This window comes from Geotrypetes seraphini, chromosome 12 (genome assembly GCF_902459505.1).
Source record: "Geotrypetes seraphini chromosome 12, aGeoSer1.1, whole genome shotgun sequence".
NCBI classification, from domain to species: Eukaryota; Metazoa; Chordata; class Amphibia; order Gymnophiona; family Dermophiidae; genus Geotrypetes; species Geotrypetes seraphini.
Window position 1 is genome coordinate 15,777,228 of NC_047095.1, and position 21,827 is coordinate 15,799,054.

The 21,827-nt window shown below is 42.5% G+C and overlaps 1 protein-coding gene across 5 annotated transcripts in view; it reads left to right on the forward strand.

The window, feature by feature from the left end:
• The window catches only part of FRRS1 (ferric chelate reductase 1), a 92,424-nt gene that overhangs the window by 62,192 nt on the left and 8,405 nt on the right, over positions 1-21,827 (forward strand). For all 5 annotated transcript variants that reach the window (XR_004536604.1, XM_033916179.1, XM_033916180.1 and 2 more), the window contains exons 10-12: positions 10,449-10,564; positions 13,624-13,710; positions 18,472-18,569. Coding sequence is in view for 4 of the 5 variants with exons in the window: in XM_033916179.1 (XP_033772070.1) it covers positions 10,449-10,564; positions 13,624-13,710; positions 18,472-18,569 (301 nt within the window). In the remaining variant the exon portion in view is untranslated. The remainder of the gene's footprint in view (positions 1-10,448; positions 10,565-13,623; positions 13,711-18,471; positions 18,570-21,827) is intronic.

Sequence of the window (21,827 nt, forward strand, 5' to 3'; positions counted from 1 at the left end):
TATGGCTTCATCTGTTGTGGGTTTTGTTAGAATCTCGTCTATGTTGTTTTGTGAGTTATTGAATGTTGTTCTGATTGAGATGATTTTATTTTTGAAGTGATCTGCTAATTGAGAGGCTGTAGGTGTTAGGTTTCCCTGGGTGGCTAGACATAGTTTGGTGTCGGTGAGGTTTCTTACTAGGTTGAAAAGTTTTTTTGTGTCTGGTTTGTCGGTGCCTATGAGGTTGGAGTAGTAGTCTTTGCGTTTTTCCTTCAGTTTGATTTTGTATTACTTGGTTTGGATTTTCCATTCTATTTTAGTGTTATCTTGTTTCTGTTTTATCCATGCCCTTTCTAGTTGTCTACATTTCCTTTTTAGTTGTAGGAGTTCGGTGTCAAACCATTTGTCTGATTGTCTACATATTTTATTTTTTTCTTTTAGTGGTGCTAGTTTGTTCAAGGTCGATTCGCTGAGAGACCGCCAGGTGTTTATGAATTCACTAGGGTTGCTGGAATCTATTGCTGGGTCCACTGCGCTCCAGAATGTGTTGGGGTCGATTTTCTGTCTGATCATAAGGCTTGTTTTGGGAGGAGTGGGTTTATTTTTGTTATGCTCCCAGTTGATGGTGAAGTTGTATTTGTAGTGGTCCGACTATAGGGTAGGTTGCCAGGCGCCGTTGGTGATTTGGATGTTTTGTGTGTTGAGGTTTGGGGATGAGTATGCTGCAATATCGAGTTGATGACCTTTTTCGTGTGTTGGTTCAGGATTGAGGATCTGGTACGATAGGGTATTGAGGTATGATAGAATATCTACTACTTGTTTGGAGGTATGGTCTTCTAGGTGGAGGTTTAAATCACCAAGGATCAGATTATTTGTAGAGGAAAGAGAGTTCTGGAGGATGAACTCTTCTAGATCTTGTTTAGTGGTGTTCCATTTTCCTGGGGTGATGTAGCATAGAAGGCAGTTTAGATTTCCTGTAAGGGTGGTGTCAGAAAGTTGGCAGGCTAGAAGGTCTAAATGAGGGGTGGCGTGCTTGGCTAGGACTTTGATGTTGAAGTTGTTTTTTTACTATGATTGCTAGCCCTCCTCCTCTTTTATTAGCTCGGCATACTAATTCAATTTTGTATCCGTTAGGACAGATTTCAATAATGTGAGGGTCTGTGTCAGATGTGAGCCAGGTTTCAGTAAGGAAGAGGCATCCTAGATCATCTTTGATCAGCCAGTCTTTGATTAGTTCTGTTTTTGGACTTACCGATCGTATATTTAAGTATGAACATGCTATTGATGTGATTTTTGTGAGGGGGATAGGGGTAGGAGCTATATTTGATAGTATTTTTTGTGATGTCTGAGGTCTTTGTGATGTCTTGGCTTTTGTTGTATGTCTTTTTCCCCAGATTGTGGGTATGCTTACTTGGTTGGATGATGAACAGAGGATCAAGGTTCTAGGGGTTTGGAGTTTCCTGGTTTGTAGAAAGGATTTGTGTGGTGCTGTAATGATTGGGATTGGCTGTATGTGGTATCCTGCTATTTTCCATTTGTCTATGAAGAGGGATAGCATTAGTAGAGCAAGGATGAGTTTGGGTGTGCTTGTATCCATTGTGTGAGTGGTAGAGAGTAGTTGTTGTGGGATTTGCTGGTACTTTGGAGGGCCTCAGTATTTAGGCTGGTCGAGATACTGTTTGTAGGTTGAGTCACCTAAGTGATTGTTTGTTTGGTTTTGGTAGTGGTGTTCTAGAGTGATTTCCGGATGGTGTTAGGTGGCTATTCTCACTCACCTCTGAGTTAACTGGTATTGGCAGCTTCTGTATTCCGGCAGTCGTCCCTGCAGTCGCTTCCCAAAGGCGCGCACTAAGGCGCATGCGCCTTTGTCATGCGCCTTCGACGGCACGCCGAACGGCTGTGCGCCGTTTGCGCTGGAACTTTTCAATATGGTGTCCTCCTGCGGGATCGGGGGGGGCGGAGCAGGGCTCCCACGCCGGCCCGGTCGAGCTGGTGAGTGAAGGCGCTGAGCGCTGGAACTTTTCAATATGGTGTCCTCCTGCGGGATCGGGGGGGCGGAGCAGGGCTCCCACGCCGGCCCGGTCGAGCTGGTGAGTGAAGGTGCTGAGCGCTGGAACTTTTCAATATGGTGTCCTCCTGCGGGATCGGGGGGGCGGAGCAGGGCTCCCACGCCGGCCCGGTCGAGCTGGTGAGTGAAGGTGCTGAGCGCTGGAACTTTTCAATATGGTGTCCTCCTGCGGGATCGGGGGGGCGGAGCAGGGCTCCCACGCCGGCCCGGTCGAGCTGGTGAGTGAAGGCGCTGAGCACTGGAACTTTTCAATATGGTGTCCTCCTGCGGGATCGGGGGGGCGGAGCAGGGCTCCCACGCCGGCCCGGTCGAGCTGGTGAGTGAAGGCGCTGAGCGCTGGAACTTTTCAATATGGTGTCCTCCTGCGGGATCGGGGGGGCGGAGCAGGGCTCCCACGCCGGCCCGGTCGAGCTGGTGAGTGAAGGCGCTGAGCGCTGGAACTTTTCAATATGGTGTCCTCCTGCGGGATCGGGGGGGCGGAGCAGGGCTCCCACGCCGGCCCGGTCGAGCTGGTGAGTGAAGGTGCTGAGCGCTGGAACTTTTCAATATGGTGTCCTCCTGCGGGATCGGGGGGGCGGAGCAGGGCTCCCACGCCGGCCCGGTCGAGCTGGTGAGTGAAGGCGCTGAGCACTGGAACTTTTCAATATGGTGTCCTCCTGCGGGATCGGGGGGGCGGAGCAGGGCTCCCACGCCGGCCCGGTCGAGCTGGTGAGTGAAGGCGCTGAGCGCTGGAACTTTTCAATATGGTGTCCTCCTGCGGGATCGGGGGGGCGGAGCAGGGCTCCCACGCCGGCCCGGTCGAGCTGGTGAGTGAAGGTGCTGAGCGCTGGAACTTTTCAATATGGTGTCCTCCTGCGGGATCGGGGGGGCGGAGCAGGGCTCACACGCCGGCCCGGTCGAGCTGGTGAGTGAAGGGAAAAAAACATGATGGGTAACACAAAAGAAAAAAAAAAGAGATATAAAGTGAGGAAGGGTACAGAAGTCCTGTGTAGAAGAGACCAGGTGAAGACCCCTGAAATTTCCCCCATTTAAGCAGAAACATGCCAATACGGATGGAGCCTAAAATGAATGCTGAAAAGTAAAAATGGACTCTGACTAACAAACTCTAACAAACTGTCAGCTCTGAAAGACACTTCTGCTTTCTTGAAGGAAAGGTCAACCACAAAACACAGCTGGAAAGGAAGACACAGAAATTGATGTAAGAAATTCATCAAGAAACTGGGCTGTGCAGCGTAAGAACAAGGGATGTAAGGAAGTAAAAACTAACCACAGAGCTAAAAACCATAAGGCCAGGTGCTTGGAGGCGGGGCTTGGTATATTAACAGGACATTTTGGGGAAATCAGGGTAGAATTAAGAAATCATAAGGGGTGTGGTAACACAGTATCACTCATAACCAATCATTAGATTAATAAATGAGATAATAAATATGATTAACCAATGAAAATGTGAAATGTAACATGCATCAAGGTGGGCCAGAGCTGTCAGAGTCCTATAAAAGAGGGCTCCCGGGACCAGAGCTTCAGAACTCTTTGGAAGTTCTCCATCAGTCTGGCCAGCCTGATGTATGCTATAACACTCTGTATGCTGTGTGATTTGTTCCTGTAAGCTTCCATATGATTATTAAACTCATAATGTTTGAACCAGCATAAAGGGAGTCGAGTGGTCTGTCTGTGTGAGGTCTAGGGTCTTCAGTGGTGACCCCGACCGTGTAGAGGGGAAAGACATGCGCCTTAAGCGACCTCACTGGATTGCAGGCCTAAAATCTGCTTGTCAGATTGCCTCTCCATTACTTTTGGCCAAAAGTCTGCTTCTGGTTTCATGCCTGTACTTATGCATTGTCTTCACCTAAACTTCCTTATTTTATTACAGATTTGCTGTGTTGCCCTCCTTATCTTGCTTCCCTTTTATGCCGTTTCTTCCTTTTTTCAGCTTAAAACCAGCAATGGAATATGGTCTGCCTTAAACACTGCTTTCTCCTTCATTACTAAGTCTGTTTGTTTTCCCTTCATAGGCCCAGTGGTGTCAAATTTGGATGATCCCGGACCCTGGAGCAGTACTCTACATTGATTTGCCCGGGACCGGGCTCTCATCCTCAGTTGTCCTACTGGTCCTTTGCAAACTGGCGGGTAACGTAGTCAGCATAAAATAAGGACTGGCGGGTAACGTAGTCGGCAGAGAATAAGGACTGGCGGGTAACGTAGTCAGCATAAAATAAGGACTGGCGGGTAACGTAGTCAGCAGAGAATAAGGATAGCGGGTAACGCAGCTAGAAAAAGGACTGGCGGGTAATGCAGCTAGAACAAGAACGAGGAAATTAGCTAAAATAACATAGATATAAATAAACGGAACCGTATTGACGGCCACTACCACTTCATTTTTCTGTACATCTTATGTTTACTTCCTTTCAATTTTTTCTTTTGGTACAGATACTGATTCGATTGCTGGTTGAATTCTTTCCTCTGCTCGGCTAACGCCTAGCCTTCCATTTTTCTACATTTTTTGAAGTAATATGCTCCCCTGAATCTTGTCTTGCTGTATCTCTTCGCCGGACTATCATTTTTCTGTCCACAGGTTAACCATTTTGTAATATTACATTGTATAGTGATATTGTATTTTGCTGCTTCTATGAATCCACTGTCTTGCATTTTGATGTTTCTCTGCATCCGCATCGTTGGTGCCATGTGAAATCAGTCACCTATATATATCTCTTTGGTAAATAATCTCTAAATCGGACCTATTACTGTTATCTATATATATCCATTTTCTGTCAGCATGCATCTTTGTGAACCTTCATTATCATAAGTGTTGGGGAATTGATGCCTGGCTTCTTTTATCTCGTTCTTCCTAAATTTTCCTCCTGGTACCGGCTGGTGCATACTTGGTGTTAAGGCATATTTTTGAGGGCGGTCTTTATGCCAGTAATCTCTACTGAACGCCCATGAAATATATGTCCTCAAATCTATCTTTCTCAGCCTCTCTTCTCCATGAGAGTCCTGGTATCTTTTCCCCGGGTCATTGCACATGACCTACAGGGGTTCAGGGACACACATCGTTGTTCGTCTGTGATCATGACAAGACACTGACTCATACACTAACTTCCTGTGTCAGCGTCTCACTGGTGATCTCCTCCACATCCTAATTTCTTATCTACTCCTGTAGTCTAATAAGCCTTCTCTAAAGGGAATCCAGAGGGGAAGCGCCCCATGGCTATAAACCCCTCTTACACATACATTTTTCCATTTTTCACACCTGTTGAGCTCCATTTCAACAGCTGTGAAGAGGGGGGTGAATAAAGGTGACATTATTTTTTGTTTTTGATCACAGACGGATTTCACATACACTATAAACAGATTACTGGAGATCAGAGAAAGATAATGCACGAAGAAAGCAGAAACTGTATTTGCACAAGAAAAAATATATGTCCAACTAGTAGACAAGGTGACAATGCAAGATTTAAAAAAAAAACAAAACCCTTTTGTCTTTATAGGTCCAGGATTTTAATATTGCCACCTATGTTTCCTTCTTTTTACTAATGACTATTTTTTGTTTCCTAGAGTCAGGGAAAACTGCAGTGTTCTACAAGTACACTTTAAGAGAATCAATTTTTTTTTTTAGCTACGAGAGGGGTGCTCCCGTAATATTTGCTAGCAATTAATGTCTGTCTATTTATGAGTACTCAATATAATTAGCAATATAAAAGAAAAACTATTGTTCCTTTACTTATCATAACAGTTTCGAAAAACTTCTAGCAGTCTTTCTCTCTCTGCCTTTTCTTGGAACTTGTAAACTAAATGTTACTTCCTCTTTTTCTGATATATTCTCTGATACACGCAGGAATACTTTCTGGTTTAACACAATGCAATCAGCGTTTGGCTTTATTTAAAAAATGGTTCTAACTGTCGATTAAGAACTTTTCTAATAAGTTGCTGAAGGAAATGTCCAGTCCTATTGATTAGAATTCAAAAATATTGTAGTTTAGGTCTTTTTGCTGATTGAAATTCAGAATATTAGTGAAAGTCTCTTTTCACCACACACCGAAGCGAAAGTAACTTCTGCTTTTTTCATACACTGTACTGTTAACCCATTGTAGGCTGTGCACTGTTTGTTAGAAAAATCATTTGTCTAGTTTTAATCAATATGTAGGATTTTATTTGGTTTCTTAGCAAAAATATATTATGAGTCAAACAAAATTGAACCCATGATTTGATAGAATCCCATGGGAAGGACATTTCTCCCATAAACCTATTTTATTTTAATTTTTAGGGTTTATCATCTTTATTTTAGTATGTTTCAATATAACCTATGTGTTAATATGTCTAAGGCTATAGCTTAGCCATCCTTTTGCTTGGGTTTGACTTTTTGCTAATTCATATTTATGTTTAGCATATTACCGTATTTTCACGTAGATAACGCGCACCCGTGTAAAACGCGCACACGGGTATAGCACGCGGGAAACCGACATATATGTAAAAAAAAATTTATATACCGCGCACACCCGTATACCGCGCATGCTGCCCCGACTCTCCCGTCGCCGCCCAACTCTCCTTTCGCCCGCCCCGACTCTCCTCTGGCCACCCCGACTCCTTTCCCCCGCCCCGACTCTCCTCTCCCCCTTGAAGTCCTGTCCCCACCCTGAAAGCCTGATGCCCCCCCGACGTCCTATTCACCCCCCCCCCGCAGGACCGCTCGCACCCCAACCCCGAAGGACCGCTCGCACGCACCCGCACCCGCACCCCCACCCTGAAGGACCACTCGCACCCCCACAGCCTCCCGACCCCCCCCCCCCCCCGCTCATCATGTAGAAGCTCCTACCGGTGTCCTGCTGCTTCCTCTTGGCGGTCCCGGCCCTTCTGTGAGCCCTGCGTCTGCGCTGCTTCGTCTTCCGGCGGTCCTGCCCTTTCTCTGACGTCAGAGGACATTTGAACGTCAGAGGACATTTGAACATCATATGCCATTGTAACTATAATTCCCTTAGGCTGACAAATATAATTCAGCCAATACATATATTAGACCTTAGTCTATTTGAATTAAAGCAGATAAGTTTTTGTTTTCTTTTGTATGTCATCTTTTAACGCTGTACCTATCCTGTTAGTAATATTGCTCAGGTATTGTTGGAAACAAGTTAGATGATATATATAGTACAGATATTTCTGCCTTATTAATTGTGGATCACTTCACAAAGACAATTGCCATATCAGAGGAAGCTGTATGCTACATGAGAATCCGTATTTACACCCTTTTAATGTCTATTAATGACTTATTTGCATAATTATGGATTAATGCTATTTGAAATACCATCGCTGAAAAATTTTCAGCCGTATGACGGATGAGCCCCAACGGAAGGATCTTGCTACCAGAGAAGGAACCTGATAAGCGCCTAGACTTACCAGCAAAGACTTCCTGACTGTTGCTACCAAAGACAGGATGACCTTTATGACCTTGAACTTCTAGAGCTTTAATTATGGACTTATTAATTTGCACTTTAACTCTTTTATGGACTCATGCAGTATTAGTATATATATATTTTCATGTGTTGGTAATTATTTCTAACAGCCCTATTGCAAGATTCATGTGTTTTTCTTGATTGTGACTTTATGCATTTTCATCCTGTTTTGACTCCCACAATAGCTCCCTAGTTATTTTCCCTTCCAATTAGATTCTTTCCATCCCCTTTCTTGCTGCTAAGCTGAGGAGAAGTGCATTGAAGAAGAAGTAATGAGCCCAGCTGAAGGATGATGACATAAGATTTGATGTGGTTACCTGGACTTTCACCCCTGGCGTCTGGACCCAGCCGAGTCTGCACTGATCCCAGCTATTTTGGAAGAGCATGGAAATAATCTAACTTGTTAATTTATCCCTCCATCCCTTTTGGATGTAGTATGCTCATAACAGGATGAAGCCATAAAAGGAGAATATATTAAAATGTATCAGATTAAATTATGAACCCCTGCAGATGCCTAGTTGCCCAAACTATCCCAAATATTGAAATAGGGACACTTACAATAGTGCCTACACTTACAATAGTGCCTCTGTAGATCGGGTTACTAAGGGTTATTGGTATAGCATCATCTTTGTTTAAACAAACTGTAAATTAATAATCTATCCCCTCTGTTCCTCTATAACAGTTGCACATATATTTTTATAGGATTGCTGAGTTATACTGTGACACATGCCTTTATAGGTTGTTAATTGGGGATGGATTAGTCTATTTGTCCTCTTAATCCCATATCAAGCCTACTTGTCGAGTACCAGGGCCTTATGCCTGTGCTGTGTAATCAAGTACCATCATGACCTTCAACTTGACCTTGAAGATTTCGGAGATTTCGCAATCTTCGAAGAGGGGAATGAGGAAGGGTACACAAGTCCTGTGTAGAAGAGACCAGGTGAAGACCCCTGAAATTTCCCCCATTTAAGCAGAAACAGGCCAATACGGATGGAGCCTAAAATGAATGCTGAAAAGTAAAAATGGACTCTGACTAACAAACTCTAACAAACTGTCAGCTCTGAAAGACACTTCTGCTTTCTTGAAGGAAAGGTCAACCACAAAACACAGCTGGAAAGGAAGACACAGAAATTGATGTAAGAAATTCATCAAGAAACTGGGCTGTGCAGTGTAAGAACAAGGGATGTAAGGAAGTAAAAACTAACCACAGAGCTAAAAACCATTAGGCCAGGTGCTCGGAGGCGGGGCTTTGTATATTAACAGGACATTTTGGGGAAATCAGGGTAGAATTAAGAAATCATAAGGGGTGTGGTAACACAGTATCACTCATAACCAATCATTAGATTAATAAATGAGATAATAAATATGATTAACCAATGAAAATGTGAAATGTAACATGCATCAAGGTGGGCCAGAGCTGTCAGAGTCCTATAAAAGAGGGCTCCCGGGACCAGAGCTTCAGAACTCTTTGGAAGTTCTCCATCAGTCTGGCCAGCCTGATGTATGCTCTAACACTCTGTATGCTGTGTGATATATTCCTGTAAGCTACCATTTGATTATTAAACTCATAATGTTTGAACCAGCATAAAGGGAGTCGAGTGGTCTGTCTATGTGAGGTCTAGGGTCTTCAAAAGGCAGAAATAAACATAATTTTTCTAAAGACAAATTTCAAGAGTCATGTTTCTTTAGCACTCTGTTTTTATAAGAATTTACCGCCTGATATTCAAAATGATTTAGCTGGCCACTAAGGCCCGGATTCTCTAAATGGCGCTGGTAGGCACCCAAACTCAGTAAAAAAAAATGCTGTTGAAACAATGTTTTCAGCTGAGTTTCAAGACACCTACTGGCACCTAAAAAATCGGTGCTGGAATCATGTCTCTGTAGGCGCTTTAGGCTGCCTAAAGCCACTGTGGGCGTGGCTAACGCCAGAAGTGGCGTTAGGCAGCCTAAAGTGCCTAAGGAGGCATGAGTCACATCATAGGTAGGTGCAGGAAATGTAGGCTAGGAAAACCCTAGCCTACATTTCTGGCACCTACCTTTGCTGCAGGCGCAATTTTATGCGCTGTTATGTGATTGACACGCGATTGGTGGCTGCAGAATCCGGACCTAACTGGTTAAATTGCTTACTTGGGGGCTAGCTGCTAAGTGAGGCTGAATATCGTAGATAGCTCCAAACACAAAGCCAGTTATCTTGAGGGTGTTCTGGGGGCGGAGTTAGCACTTGGCCAGTTAAGTGCTGATATTCAGCCCTTAAGCAGCCAGGGTTAGCACATAAATAGGACTGCATAAAAGTCTGTCCTATTTTTATGCAGTAACCCATGGCCGCTTGAGTGATGAATATCGACGTAAGCAGCTATATGTTAGCCAGCTTAAAAATAACTGGATATTTAAAGTCGAAGCCCTCTCAGGTCCCAGCTTTGAATGTCCAGGAATAATGCTGATGGCTGAATATTAACCCTTATTTTTTTTTTTTTGCTAAGCTCTGATTTCAAATCACATCAGTGAGTCTCTTGCTTTTGATAGTGGTTAACAGTTCACAAATGTGATCAAATCTAGAGGCTAGATACTATTTACAGCAGGGGTGTCCAACCTTTTGACTTCCTTGGGCCGCATTGGCCGAAAAAAAATTTTCTGGGGCCACACAAACGCTGCAGCAAGACAGAGGAGGGAGCCGGCAAGACGGTAAACACCCGGGGCAGCAGAGGAAAACACTGCATCGCCCTCGACAGGAGCCGCATAAAATACTTCACGGGACCGCATGCGGCTCTCGGGCCGCAGGTTGGACACCCCTGATTTACAGTGTGATACATTGTTAGCTCCAGTCTGTATTTACAGTGTGATACATTGCACTTTTTTTGTTGGGATGAGGCTACTGAAGCCTGCTCTTTTTAATCCATATTACTCTGGTGTCGGCTAATGCTGCTGTCCTGCATTTGACTATCTCTTTCTTTCCTTAGGTGCATTGATGTTTGTTGCCTGGATGACTACTGTTAACATCGGGGTCCTTGTCGCTCGTTTCTTCAAACCTGTCTGGCCTAATGCAACCTTATTTGGAGAAAAGGTTTGGTTTCAGGTAAGGAAAGGAAAAGCTTTTAAACCAAAATTATGAGTACGATTCCGTTTTTCAGATGGTTGGAGAGACAACTCATATTCCAACTGCCTGTGAGCAGGAAGGAAACAGTGGGGAGCAGCAGCACTGTTGGGGCTCGGTATTCCTACCAGCTAAGTAAAAAGGAATACTAGAGTTCTGGAGGAGGCCTGATCCCAAAGTGGAGAGAGGCAGGCCCCTACCTTCAAGAACCCCCTATGGCTAGACTTCTGCTACTGTCTACAATTAAAAAGAAAAAAAAAAAGGAAATAAAAATGAAACTTAATTACAAATTAATGGGCCCTTATTAAAGTGTGCTGAAATCTGGGCTTGGGGCTGGATGCACAAAACTCTGATTCTGACCATCTAAAGATTCTTGCTAAACAAGTTTAACTGGTTTAGCCACGGATCTAATTTGCCGACCCAATGTACAAAATAGGCCACAGCATGCTTTTCCATGCATTCATTCATTCTCCAACTCTACCATGCAAATGACCGCATTAGTATTTAAACAAGATCATTAATATTAAAACAAGCCATCTGATAAATGCCCTTATATCGCTAAGGCATCTAGCGACAGCTGATAAGGGCCCAAAATTACCGTGTTACTGAGAGGTCTGCCCTATTTTTTCTTTCTTTTCTTTTCTGATGGCCACAATATCTCCCCATTAAAAAAAAAAACCCCAAAACAAACTGCCAAAGTGTGCATGTTATGCCATACTGTGCTGCCTTGATGACAGCCTACCACACTCCCGACCTCCCCACAAAGTTTGCAACCACCCTACAAAGATCCTTGGCAGGAGGAATGGCCACTCCCTCCTGCTCAGCATGTTTTAGTGCATCTTCCCCCCCCCCGACACAAAGGCCTCCTTTCCAACCCTCCCATTAACCCCCACCAAGGTCCCCAAATGAAGGCCATTAAGGGGGGGGTCAGGTCATACCCTCTCAGTTCAAGGACACCCTCCAAACACCCCCCCCCCCCCGTACCTTGTAGGCATTGTTGTCATTGAAATGATGGGTCTTCCTCCTTCCAGTGCATTCTGGGATGCACTGGGATGGGCTTATGGCCCTGATTGGCCCAGATACATAAGGCTCCTCCTTAGGTATCCATGCCAATCAGAGGCCCGCTCCCACTGCATCCCAGGATGCATCGGGAAGGGGGCCTAAGACCCTGATTGGCCCAGGTGCCTAAGGCCCCTTCCACTTTGCTGCTTATTAAATGTTTTAATGTATGTTGTGTTGACATAGTATGTAACATACTATGCTAGAGGGTACTGTTATTTAAATTTTATTTTACTGCTTTAATTGCCTATTGCCTATGTATAGGTTGTTTGGGTAAATTTCTTTAGTAAGACAGTAAATAAATCTTAATTAATGTGTGCTTCATTCCATGGGGAATGGACAAGATTGAACCATAAAGCAGTTTATTTGCAAAATGCTGGCTAATATTGGGTGTTTCAAGAATCAGTTTTTAGGAATTCATCTACGAATATTAAGTGATTTTTATTTTTGCATTTCAAACCCATTCCATGGTAGAGACAATTTGAAAAGTGTGGGAGTTTTTCATGTTTTGTAAACCTGCAGTGATTGATCGAATTTTAAAGGCAGTTTGAAAAAAAATTTCCAAATTGAATTGCACATTTAAAAAAATGATTTGCACTTCAGAGCTAGGATATGTTCATGAGGTTATAGTTTGAGAGGCCTATATGTGTTATTTAAAGCAATATGGACCTAAACTAAAAAAAATGTTTTAATTGATGAAAAGGAGGATTGTTGACCCATGATTGAATAAGTAGATGTTCATTTTTACAAAGGGTTACCTTGTTAATGAACCCAAGGTTAGTTGATACCAGCAAAAAGACATTTTGCTGTGCAGGAGTTATGATTTGTTGTGAGAGAGGTATGTTTAGAAAATTACTTAAAACACAGTTATTTGTTGATGCTTTCTTTTAGACATTCCTTTTTTGGCAAACCTGCTGAACTGTTTATGATCTACAGTTACGTTATTAATTCGTGTGATATGTTGCTCTTAAGCTCTGTTTCTATGCAAACTCATTTTAGTTTTTTGGGGGTTTTTTAAGCTATGAATTTTAAGGATTTTTGTATGTTTATTTTATTATGTTTTAAGATTATGTATGTATATTCTGTTAACCGTTTAGTTGTAAACGGTATAGAAATTTTTAAAATAAATAAATTTCCCACAAGTTATTTCTCAGTTTCCTCCTTCATACTAAATTCATTCTCACATATATTATTTGGATGGTTTTGTAGTTATCTCATGAGCTGAAAAATCAACTTACTTATTTTTTGAATTATTTGCACATTAGGGCTCACAGTCCTTGCACTGAATGTCCTTCCAGGAATTTCTGCTACTAAAAGGCAGCCCCACTACACGACAGTAATACAATAGCAAGCCCAGATTTAGGACCAGGAAGTGGCGATGGTGCTCTACCACTTATTAACATTTAGGATTGGAGATAGTTTCTTTCACTTCCTGTTTCTAAGCCCAGGATGAGAACTTCATCTAGGTTCAAATTAGAGAATGACATGGGGGACAAATTTTTCCCCATCTCCGCGGGAACTCATTTTCCCATCCCAGCAAGTTCTTTTCCTCTCCCTACCCCATTCTTGCAAGCTCTGTCCTCATCTGCACAAGCCTCAAACACTTTAAAATCATAAGTAGCAACATTCTAGGGCTCAGATTGTGATGTCATAATGCCTCATTCCGCCAATGCCTAAGCTCTGTCCTCATCTGCACAAGCCTCAAACACTTTAAAATCATAAGCGTTCAAGACTTCTGCGGTTAAGGCAAAGCTTACAGAAATGGGTCAGGGACAGCGACAAAACTCGCGGTAATGGGGAAATTGAGTTCCTGCAGGAATGGGGAAAAAATTTGTCCCTGTGTCATTCTCTAGTTCAAATCAAGAATTATGTATTCACACTTCTTAAGGAAGGATTACAAAGCTGGAAGAAAAGTTCATAGTATACATAAATGGCACTTAATACACGCAAACTGGCCAACTTCTTGTCATATGTTTTTCTAGGTGCATCGAATTCTGATGATGGCTACTGTGGGTCTCACAAGCATTGCTTTTGTTCTTCCATTCATATACAGAGGATACTGGAGTAAAGTAAATACATCTTCTATAAATTCACTTTGATTGTTAGACTTTACTGTTAATATTTTTTAAGGGTGTCCTGATTAAAACAAACTACAGAAATTATTTTAACATTCCTTTTTCTTACCAGGCCAGTCCAGACAAGTAAGGGATATATCTCTTTCACCAGCAGATAGAGACTGTGCTAAGCTGTTTAGCTTCGTACTGCAGCTTGCTGCTGCCAGGATGTCAATTAATATTCTCTGTCTGAAGTAGATGGATCAGTATAGACATTGGTGCAACAACGAAGAACAGTTCTGTGTCAAAGGCAAGTCTGCTTCAACAGTGGAAGCCAAGATCTGAAACTGGGGTGAAAAAAGAAGTGAAGTTCCAAAGATGCCTGGAAGCTAGCCTGTGTTCTGTCCTGTTGCACTGAGATTCCCTCTGCTCCACAGAGCAAAGGACTCAGGAACTCTGGAAGTATGGCAACAGGGTGCTGAAAACAGTAGGTCCCACCTAAACTCTGTGCATTAGTGCAGTACATTAAATCAATATGGAGGCAGTATGTAGGAGAGAGCACCTATAGGGTGGCTACTGCTTCATCACAACACCTAAGGCCAAAGAGGTTGTCAGTGCCCAGGAGCCATGGAGGAAGTTCAGTTGGATGTTATAGTATAATGGGCAGTTCAGTCATCTCTTGCTCATCCGAGCGGGAAGCTTTATTATGTCCCCACACTTGTCTGGACTGATCTGGCAAGCACAAAATTATGCTTACCTGATAATTGTCTTTCCTTGAATCTAGTACACCACCTCAAAAGACTGTGACATCCAGGAAGTCCTGGGCAGTAATGAACAGTAGGGATCTAAGGATGCTCAGCATGGATTATAGGGGCATGTTAACTGAGGAGATAGATTGCTTTCATTATGGGCTATTGCTCAAGGAAGATCAACATTTGATGGAAGGTACTGCCTGGGAGAATAGAGGCAGGCAGTCCTTAGCTTTGACTCAAAAATATTAATTGACTTTCCAGAAGCACCAGGTTATATACAGAAGCTGAAAAGTTTAGCTCTGTTTCTATCTGCTGATGGGAGGGATATATTCCCACTGGTCTGGAAAGGACTCAAGGGATGACAATTATCAGGTAAGTGTTATTGAACCTTTTCTTAATATAGCTTATAATTAACCTGTAATAACATGAAGCATCTTGGTCTGTAAAAGTGATGTTGCTTTAAGGCAGTAGTTCTCTCTGTTTTATTAAAAAAAAAAAAAAAAAAAAAAGGTGGGGTGGGGAGAGAATAAAATTAGGCCCATCTGTGCAAAAGTGATGTCTGTAACTTTACGATCACCCTAAATCGCTGGTTCTCAACCCAGTTTTCAGGACACACCCAGCCAATGAGGCTTTCTAGATTTCCGGAATGAATATGCATGAGAGAACTTTGCATACAGCGGAGGCAGTGCATGCAAATCTATCTCACAGGCTGGGAATGTCCGAAAGCAGATTGAGAACCACTGATTTAGGGTGACCTCACCTTTGCTAAGATGGACCTCATTTTATGAAGGTTTTTCCACCCCCTCTTTGGAATGGAACAGTGAGAAATAGAAAGATGTAGACTGAAATATTTCATAAGCAGGATTATATAACCTCATGATGAAAGATGACCATGTTCTTTCTTCGCTATTCTCTTACTTGTTTAGGTTTTTTTTTATAGACTGTCTAGAATACATCTTTACACTTCTCTTTTTTGCCTTTGACAAGGTGTTCTTGGGATGCATGTTTCCTGAGACTTTTTTTGTGAAATATTATATTTAGACTCCGTTCTGTTCATCACCACCTCTAAAGGCCCCGGTGTGCATCACTGAGGCATGTTTATTTCAGCCAGCCTTTGTCAACATTCATCATCCAAATGCATTTTTATCTTTCTCTTTGCTCATCTTTCTGTAAACAGAGAAAATCTGCTATCCAATACTTAGCCTGAAACATTATTCAAGTATATTGTTTTGAATTGGAGCACCATATGGAGCAGCAGGAAAGTGGGTGTTGGCTGGCTTCGCAGCTCAGAGTCTGTGCAGTAAATGTACTGTGCAGGATCTCGCTGGATAATAGATTATTAGGGAGCCCCTTCTGCCTTACCTTGGTGATTGGGAGTAGAGAATGACACGGTGACAAAATTCATCACCGTTCCCGTCCCCACGGATAACCGCGGGAAACCATCTTCATGTCATTCTTTAAGGAGAGAGGGAAGAATCAGAGTATGAATGGCCACAACCACTGACCCTCAAGCTTTGCGTTGAAGAATGCTGGTGTAGAAGGACTGAGGTTGAAACAGACACTACAGAATGACAGTCTCTGGTATCCAGAGCAGATATTGTGATGTCATAATGCCCCATTCCACCAGTGCCTAAGAGCCAATCACATCAGTGATATCACAATGGCTTCATTACCCTTGGCTCACATAAGAATCAGAGTATGAATGGCCACAACCACTGACCCTCAAGCTTTGCGTTGAAGAATGCTGGTGTAGAAGGACCGAGGTTGAAATAGACACTAGAAAATGACATGGGATTATTTCCCGCGGTTATCCGCGGGGACGGGAACAGTGACGAATTTTGTCATCGTGTCATTCTCTAATTGGGAGCTGTTTATATGACTATTATCCTTACTAAACCTGATGGGGAGCATATAGAAAGACAAAACTAATGATGTGATTAATATCTTGAGTACTGCTGCAACAAATGAAAAATAAGCTGGCAAGATGTGTTATGTGGAGTATATACAATTTAGAAGTTTAATTAAAATTTGATATACCGCTTATCGGGCTTCTAAGCGATCTACTGTACAAGTTCAAAACAATTAATTAGGGTGACAGACACTGTTACAAACAGACATACCTGGGCTAAAGTTAAGCGCTTTTCTTAGAAACTCAATACACACAATTGTTGATACAACAGCCTAAAATGATAATCTAATATGCAAAGAAAATAAGAGTGATGATGAATGTACCACCCCAGTAAGGGTATGAAAGAAATTCAAGTAAGACCCTGGGTGTATGAGGTCTTACGAAAGTATTAGTTATATTGCATGAGTTTGCTCTCTATATTTGTTTATGTTTGAGGTTGGTTTTTTTGTGTGAACTTTAGTTTTTTCTCTTGGAGTTTGGATGTTTTAGAATACCTGCATTTGCATTTTTAATTACCATACGTTGGGCGTGAGCAATTCCAGAAGCCTTTGGCCGACATAAATGCACCATGTTGGGTGATTCTCTTCATAAAGGTGGTTAGTAAATCCAAATAAATAAATGAATGCTCTAGTGTTAGGCATGAAGCTAGTATTCTGTACATGTCAATCTGCAAAGAGCACCCTTTACAGAATGCTAGCTCAGCACATATCATTTTGGTGCTTATCTTTGGGTGCCATTTACAGAATCTGCCCTTTGTGGGCACAAATTTCTTACTTATGGAGCTCGTTGCATAAATTTTTTAGCAGTTGACTTTTACATTTATACCATAGAATTTTACATGTATAATTTCCTACTATAGGGATTGTATTACAGTACCCCCTCTGAATTCGCAGTTTCAGTACCCGAGGATTTGGTTCTTCATGATTTTTTTTTTTTTTTTAAGAAACGCTGCTCCCAGACCTTACCTGGTGGTCTAGTGGCGACGCGGAGCAGGAGCGATCTTCCTACGCTCCTGCCCCGTGCAGAGCCATCCTCAAAATGGCTGCTGTGAGTTCCTGTTATAGTCTCGAGACTACAACTGGAACTTTCGGCAGCCATTTTGATGACGGCTCTGCACAGGGCAGGAGCGTAGGAAGATCGTTCCTGCCCTGCGCCGCTGCTAGACCACCAGGTAAGGTCTGGTGAAGGTCCGGGAAGCGGGGGTAGGTCAGAGGCGGCCCTGAAAGTTATCCACGATATTTCAGTATTCGTGGGCCGGCTCTGCCCCTGACCCCTGCAAATATTGAGGGTCTGCTGTATTGTTTTTGTCAAAGTTTTGTATTTTATTGAAAATCGTGCAAATTTCCATCCAGTGCATGCATAAGAAAAAGAGACCAAAAGAGATAGCAATATGTAGATAACCATTTCATAGACATAGGAAACTAACCACATATGAAACAATAGAAACACCAACTATAGCAGATGGAGAATGACCATATTGTATACATCATATCAATGCCAAGATGCTCAGTGAAGACCCTCAAACCACAAACTTTCCACCCCAAATCTCAAGAGATGACAATTGGGATTTGGGGAAAAATTCTACATATGGTATTGAATATTAGGTACTATTTCTACACCAAAGTTTGGCATGAAAAAGCATTCTAAAGGCTGCAAGGTGCCCAAATTGGGCAGAAATAGCAAACCTATATGAAAACACACTTACTTGCCTACGTATAGGATAGCACCCAAGTGTTTCCTTATGGCTCTGCAAAGCGGGCATAGGCGGGCAAGGGACATCCCCGTTAAAATGCACGCAGTGTTGTAGAATTCAGGGGATCTGTGGCCAGCTTGCACACCGGGTTTCAATTGGGTTAACTCCTCGCACCCAAAGTTGAGTGCGGATCCTGGTGCTACATGCTATCCTAACGGGCACCATTACCACTCAGCGCCAAAATTTGAACACCATCTATAGCATACCCTCAATTATGTGTAGACACTATTCATGTGTCGTTGCGCACGACTGACATCTCTGCGGTGCTTCATTGTAAAGAGTGCCTGAAAAGTGATGCTATGCATACAAATTTATTAACATGGAAGGCGTTTGTGTTTGGATTTTCTGTTTCTTTTCTTCAGCAAGCTGGTTACCATCCTTACCTTGGCTGCATAGTGATGACTTTGGCATTCCTTCAGCCGATCTTTGCCATCTTCAGACCATCTCCACATGCTCCCAGGTACTGCTGCCCTTCCTGAGGCTTACACCTTGCCCAATTAATTTTCAGAGCCTTAACCTGTACGACCCAAAACACCACGCTTTTAAATATTAAACTTTGGGCTTCTACGAAGGTGCACTAGTGTTTTTAGCGCACGCTAGCTAAAAAACTACCACCTGCTCAAGAGGAGGCTGTAGCGGCTAGCGCGCGTGGCATTTTATTATGTGCTAGTCCGAACGTTAAGGCCCTAACGCGCCTTCGTAAAAGGAGCCCTTTGTTTTATGTGTTTGCAGTGACGTAGTAGGGGTGGAGGGGTGGATGCCCCGGCCATCGTTTTAATGGGGGTGCAGCACTTCTCCGCCTCCCCACACCACTCTCGTGCTCCTCTGTACCTCTTTAAAGCCTTCACCAGCGCAACTACTCTAGCCTGCTGCTTGCGTTGGCCTGGCTCCCTCTGAAATCACTTCTGGGTCACAGGGTTAGGAAATGACATCAGAGGAAAAGGCAGCGCCAGCAAGAGCAGCAGGGCGGAGAAGTAGCAGGGGTGTGCAGAGAGGAGGACATGGGGAGTTGGAGTGGGAGCGGAGAGGAGGGCACAGGGAGGTGCCACCACCCCGGGCGCCTCCTACCCTCGCTACGCCACTGTATTTTTGTGCTTCTTTCTTTTTTATGGGTGATATACAATTGCAAAAAGTCATTTAGGGTCCTTTTACTAGGCCGTGTTAAGTGCTACTGTGCATTTAATGCAGCAAAATGAACTTAACATGGGATGCATTAAACATTCCGTGTTAGTTTTGCCATGTGTACTGATCAGGATAATTGCACACATGCGTACTTATAGCTATTCTAGGGTTGTAAAATGAAAATGTCAAGAAATAATGATGCAAAATATTTTAATAAAATCCAAAATCTTATTTTTTATTAGATATCAATATTAGATCATAAGAGTACTCAATGAATTGATTAGCAAATCAATTGAGTATCATTTGCATCAGAGAATTATTACAGAAGCCAAAAGCTGGCCTTGCTCATAAAAATTCCAACGTTTTACCAGTTACACGTCCATATATATCCTAAATGACGACATTCCTTCGTTACAATCCATCTGCTGTCTAATTGGTTCACATTATTTATTCCCATATAAGGCTAGCTTCATATAGGCGTGTCACAAATTGCATTCTTATATCTAAAAAAGTTACATTCTCACATTAAGCTTACATATTTTATAAAAAGAAGAAATACATAGACCAATATTATAATATACATACAAAACTCCTCAGCTTCTATATTCTTTCCTGTAAATGTCAGTGTTCTTTTCTATTCTGAGATCTGTCTCATTAAGACTGCACAAAGAAAAGATGGAAAAGAGCAGGTACCCCTCCCATCAAGGTTCTACGTAAAAAAAGTTGCTCAAGGTCAGAGGTCAAACACCATCTGTTGCCTTATCAGGATCTCTTCAGGATTTCAGATATATGAAAATCAAAATAACATATATTCCTAATCTAATCTATATTGGTTGTTAACGTATATTCCTATAGCTACCTAAGAAAATTTCTATTATGTAATTTTTCCTAACTTTCTGACACTTAATTTTGGATCAATTCATACCATGATACACATGTGGTTTAGATTTGTCCTTAGCAAACTCAAGTCATGGCAAACCTAGGGCCCCCTGGTATGTGGATACCAGGTCAAAAGCCAACTCCTGTCTGCCTACATTTCCCTGAGGATTGGCCTAGTTCAGGCTGGTCACTCTAACACAAAGAAGCTCTATAAGAAACTTAAGCTTCTCATCTGGAGTACATTTGATATGGTAGTCATCAATCACAAAATGTCTTAGCCTGCCTCCCTATATCCATCAAGCACATGACATATATCAAATCCATATGGTAACTTAAAATTCCTGTTTTTAAACTTTTTTGTATTTCTGATCATTTTATTCCAGCTTATCCACTTTTCATTTATTAATTTATAGCTACTAATCCACATTCTCACTTGCTCTTGGATTAGGCCTTATCTATCAACAGTTTTTCTTTTCTTTCTAGCTAGTAAATCCTGATGCAATGTGAGAAAGTGTAATAGCTGAATTTTTTTATTTCATGTTTGCTCACTCATACCTGCCCAGGTAAACTAAGCTGGCCCTACTCAGAACTACTTAAGGCATAGGACAAGGTCCTGAGTACATGGTACTTAATTTTTAATTTTGTTTTTGGAAGGGCTGTGTTGGGAGCAGAGAATGGCGGTGGATGTGCTTAACAGACAGTGCATTAAATTACTGCCATGCTAACTGGTTCATGAGCCCATATTATGGGAGTTTTAAATGTCTCCTAAAATAATTATTTTAAATGGCTGTGCGCTAATGCTAACATTTGTATATGGCAAGAAATAGAACAAATTGAAAAAAAAAAAATTTTGACAGCTGCACTAATGATGAGCTTATTGCGCAGGAAAGGTCTGCACCAGGGTGCACTGAGCCCATTGCATACCACACCTTAGTAAAAGGAACCCTTACACAGGCAAATCAACTATTTGAACAATTGCCCACCCTTCTTTAAATTTGAATGACTGTTAGAATCGATTGTTGTGCTTTGATGCAACAGCTCTTAGCTGACCCCGAAGCTGCTGCCCTAGGTGACTGCCTAGCCTTGCCTAATGGTTGGGCTAGCCTTGAATTGGCATGTGAAATTTAATATGAATAAGTGCAGAGTGATGCAGACAGGAAAAAAGATCCTAACTATGCTTATAGAATGCTTGATGCCGTTTTAGGAGACACAGGAAAGAGATCTTGGGGTCATTGTGGGCAAGATGCTGAAATCCTCAGTTCAGTGTATGGCAGATAATTTTCAAGCAAATAAAATATTTTGAAATTATTCAGAAAGGTATGGACAGTACAACTTAGAATATCAAAGGACTCAATATTCAGCCTGCAGTTTTTAAGCTACTGACAACTGCAGGCTTGCAGATATTCAGTGCTGAGCCACATCACACTGAGGGGCAAATTCTATAAATGGCGTCACGATTGTAGGCAGCGGTAGGCATCCTACCGCTTTCTAGCCAGCCAATCAAGACGCAAGTTTAAAAAATAAACAAAAATCCGAGGAGGGTCGCCTACATTGTAGGCGTTTTTGCGAGCCTAGAAGGCGCATAGGGCCGCCTAAGCTCACCTAAAGCTAGGCATGGGCGTGGTTTTGCCCGGAAATGGCCTTAGGCAAGCTTAGGTGGCCCTAGGCGTCTCCCTAGGGCTCTAATAGGAGCCTGAAATGTAGGCCAGTTTTGCTG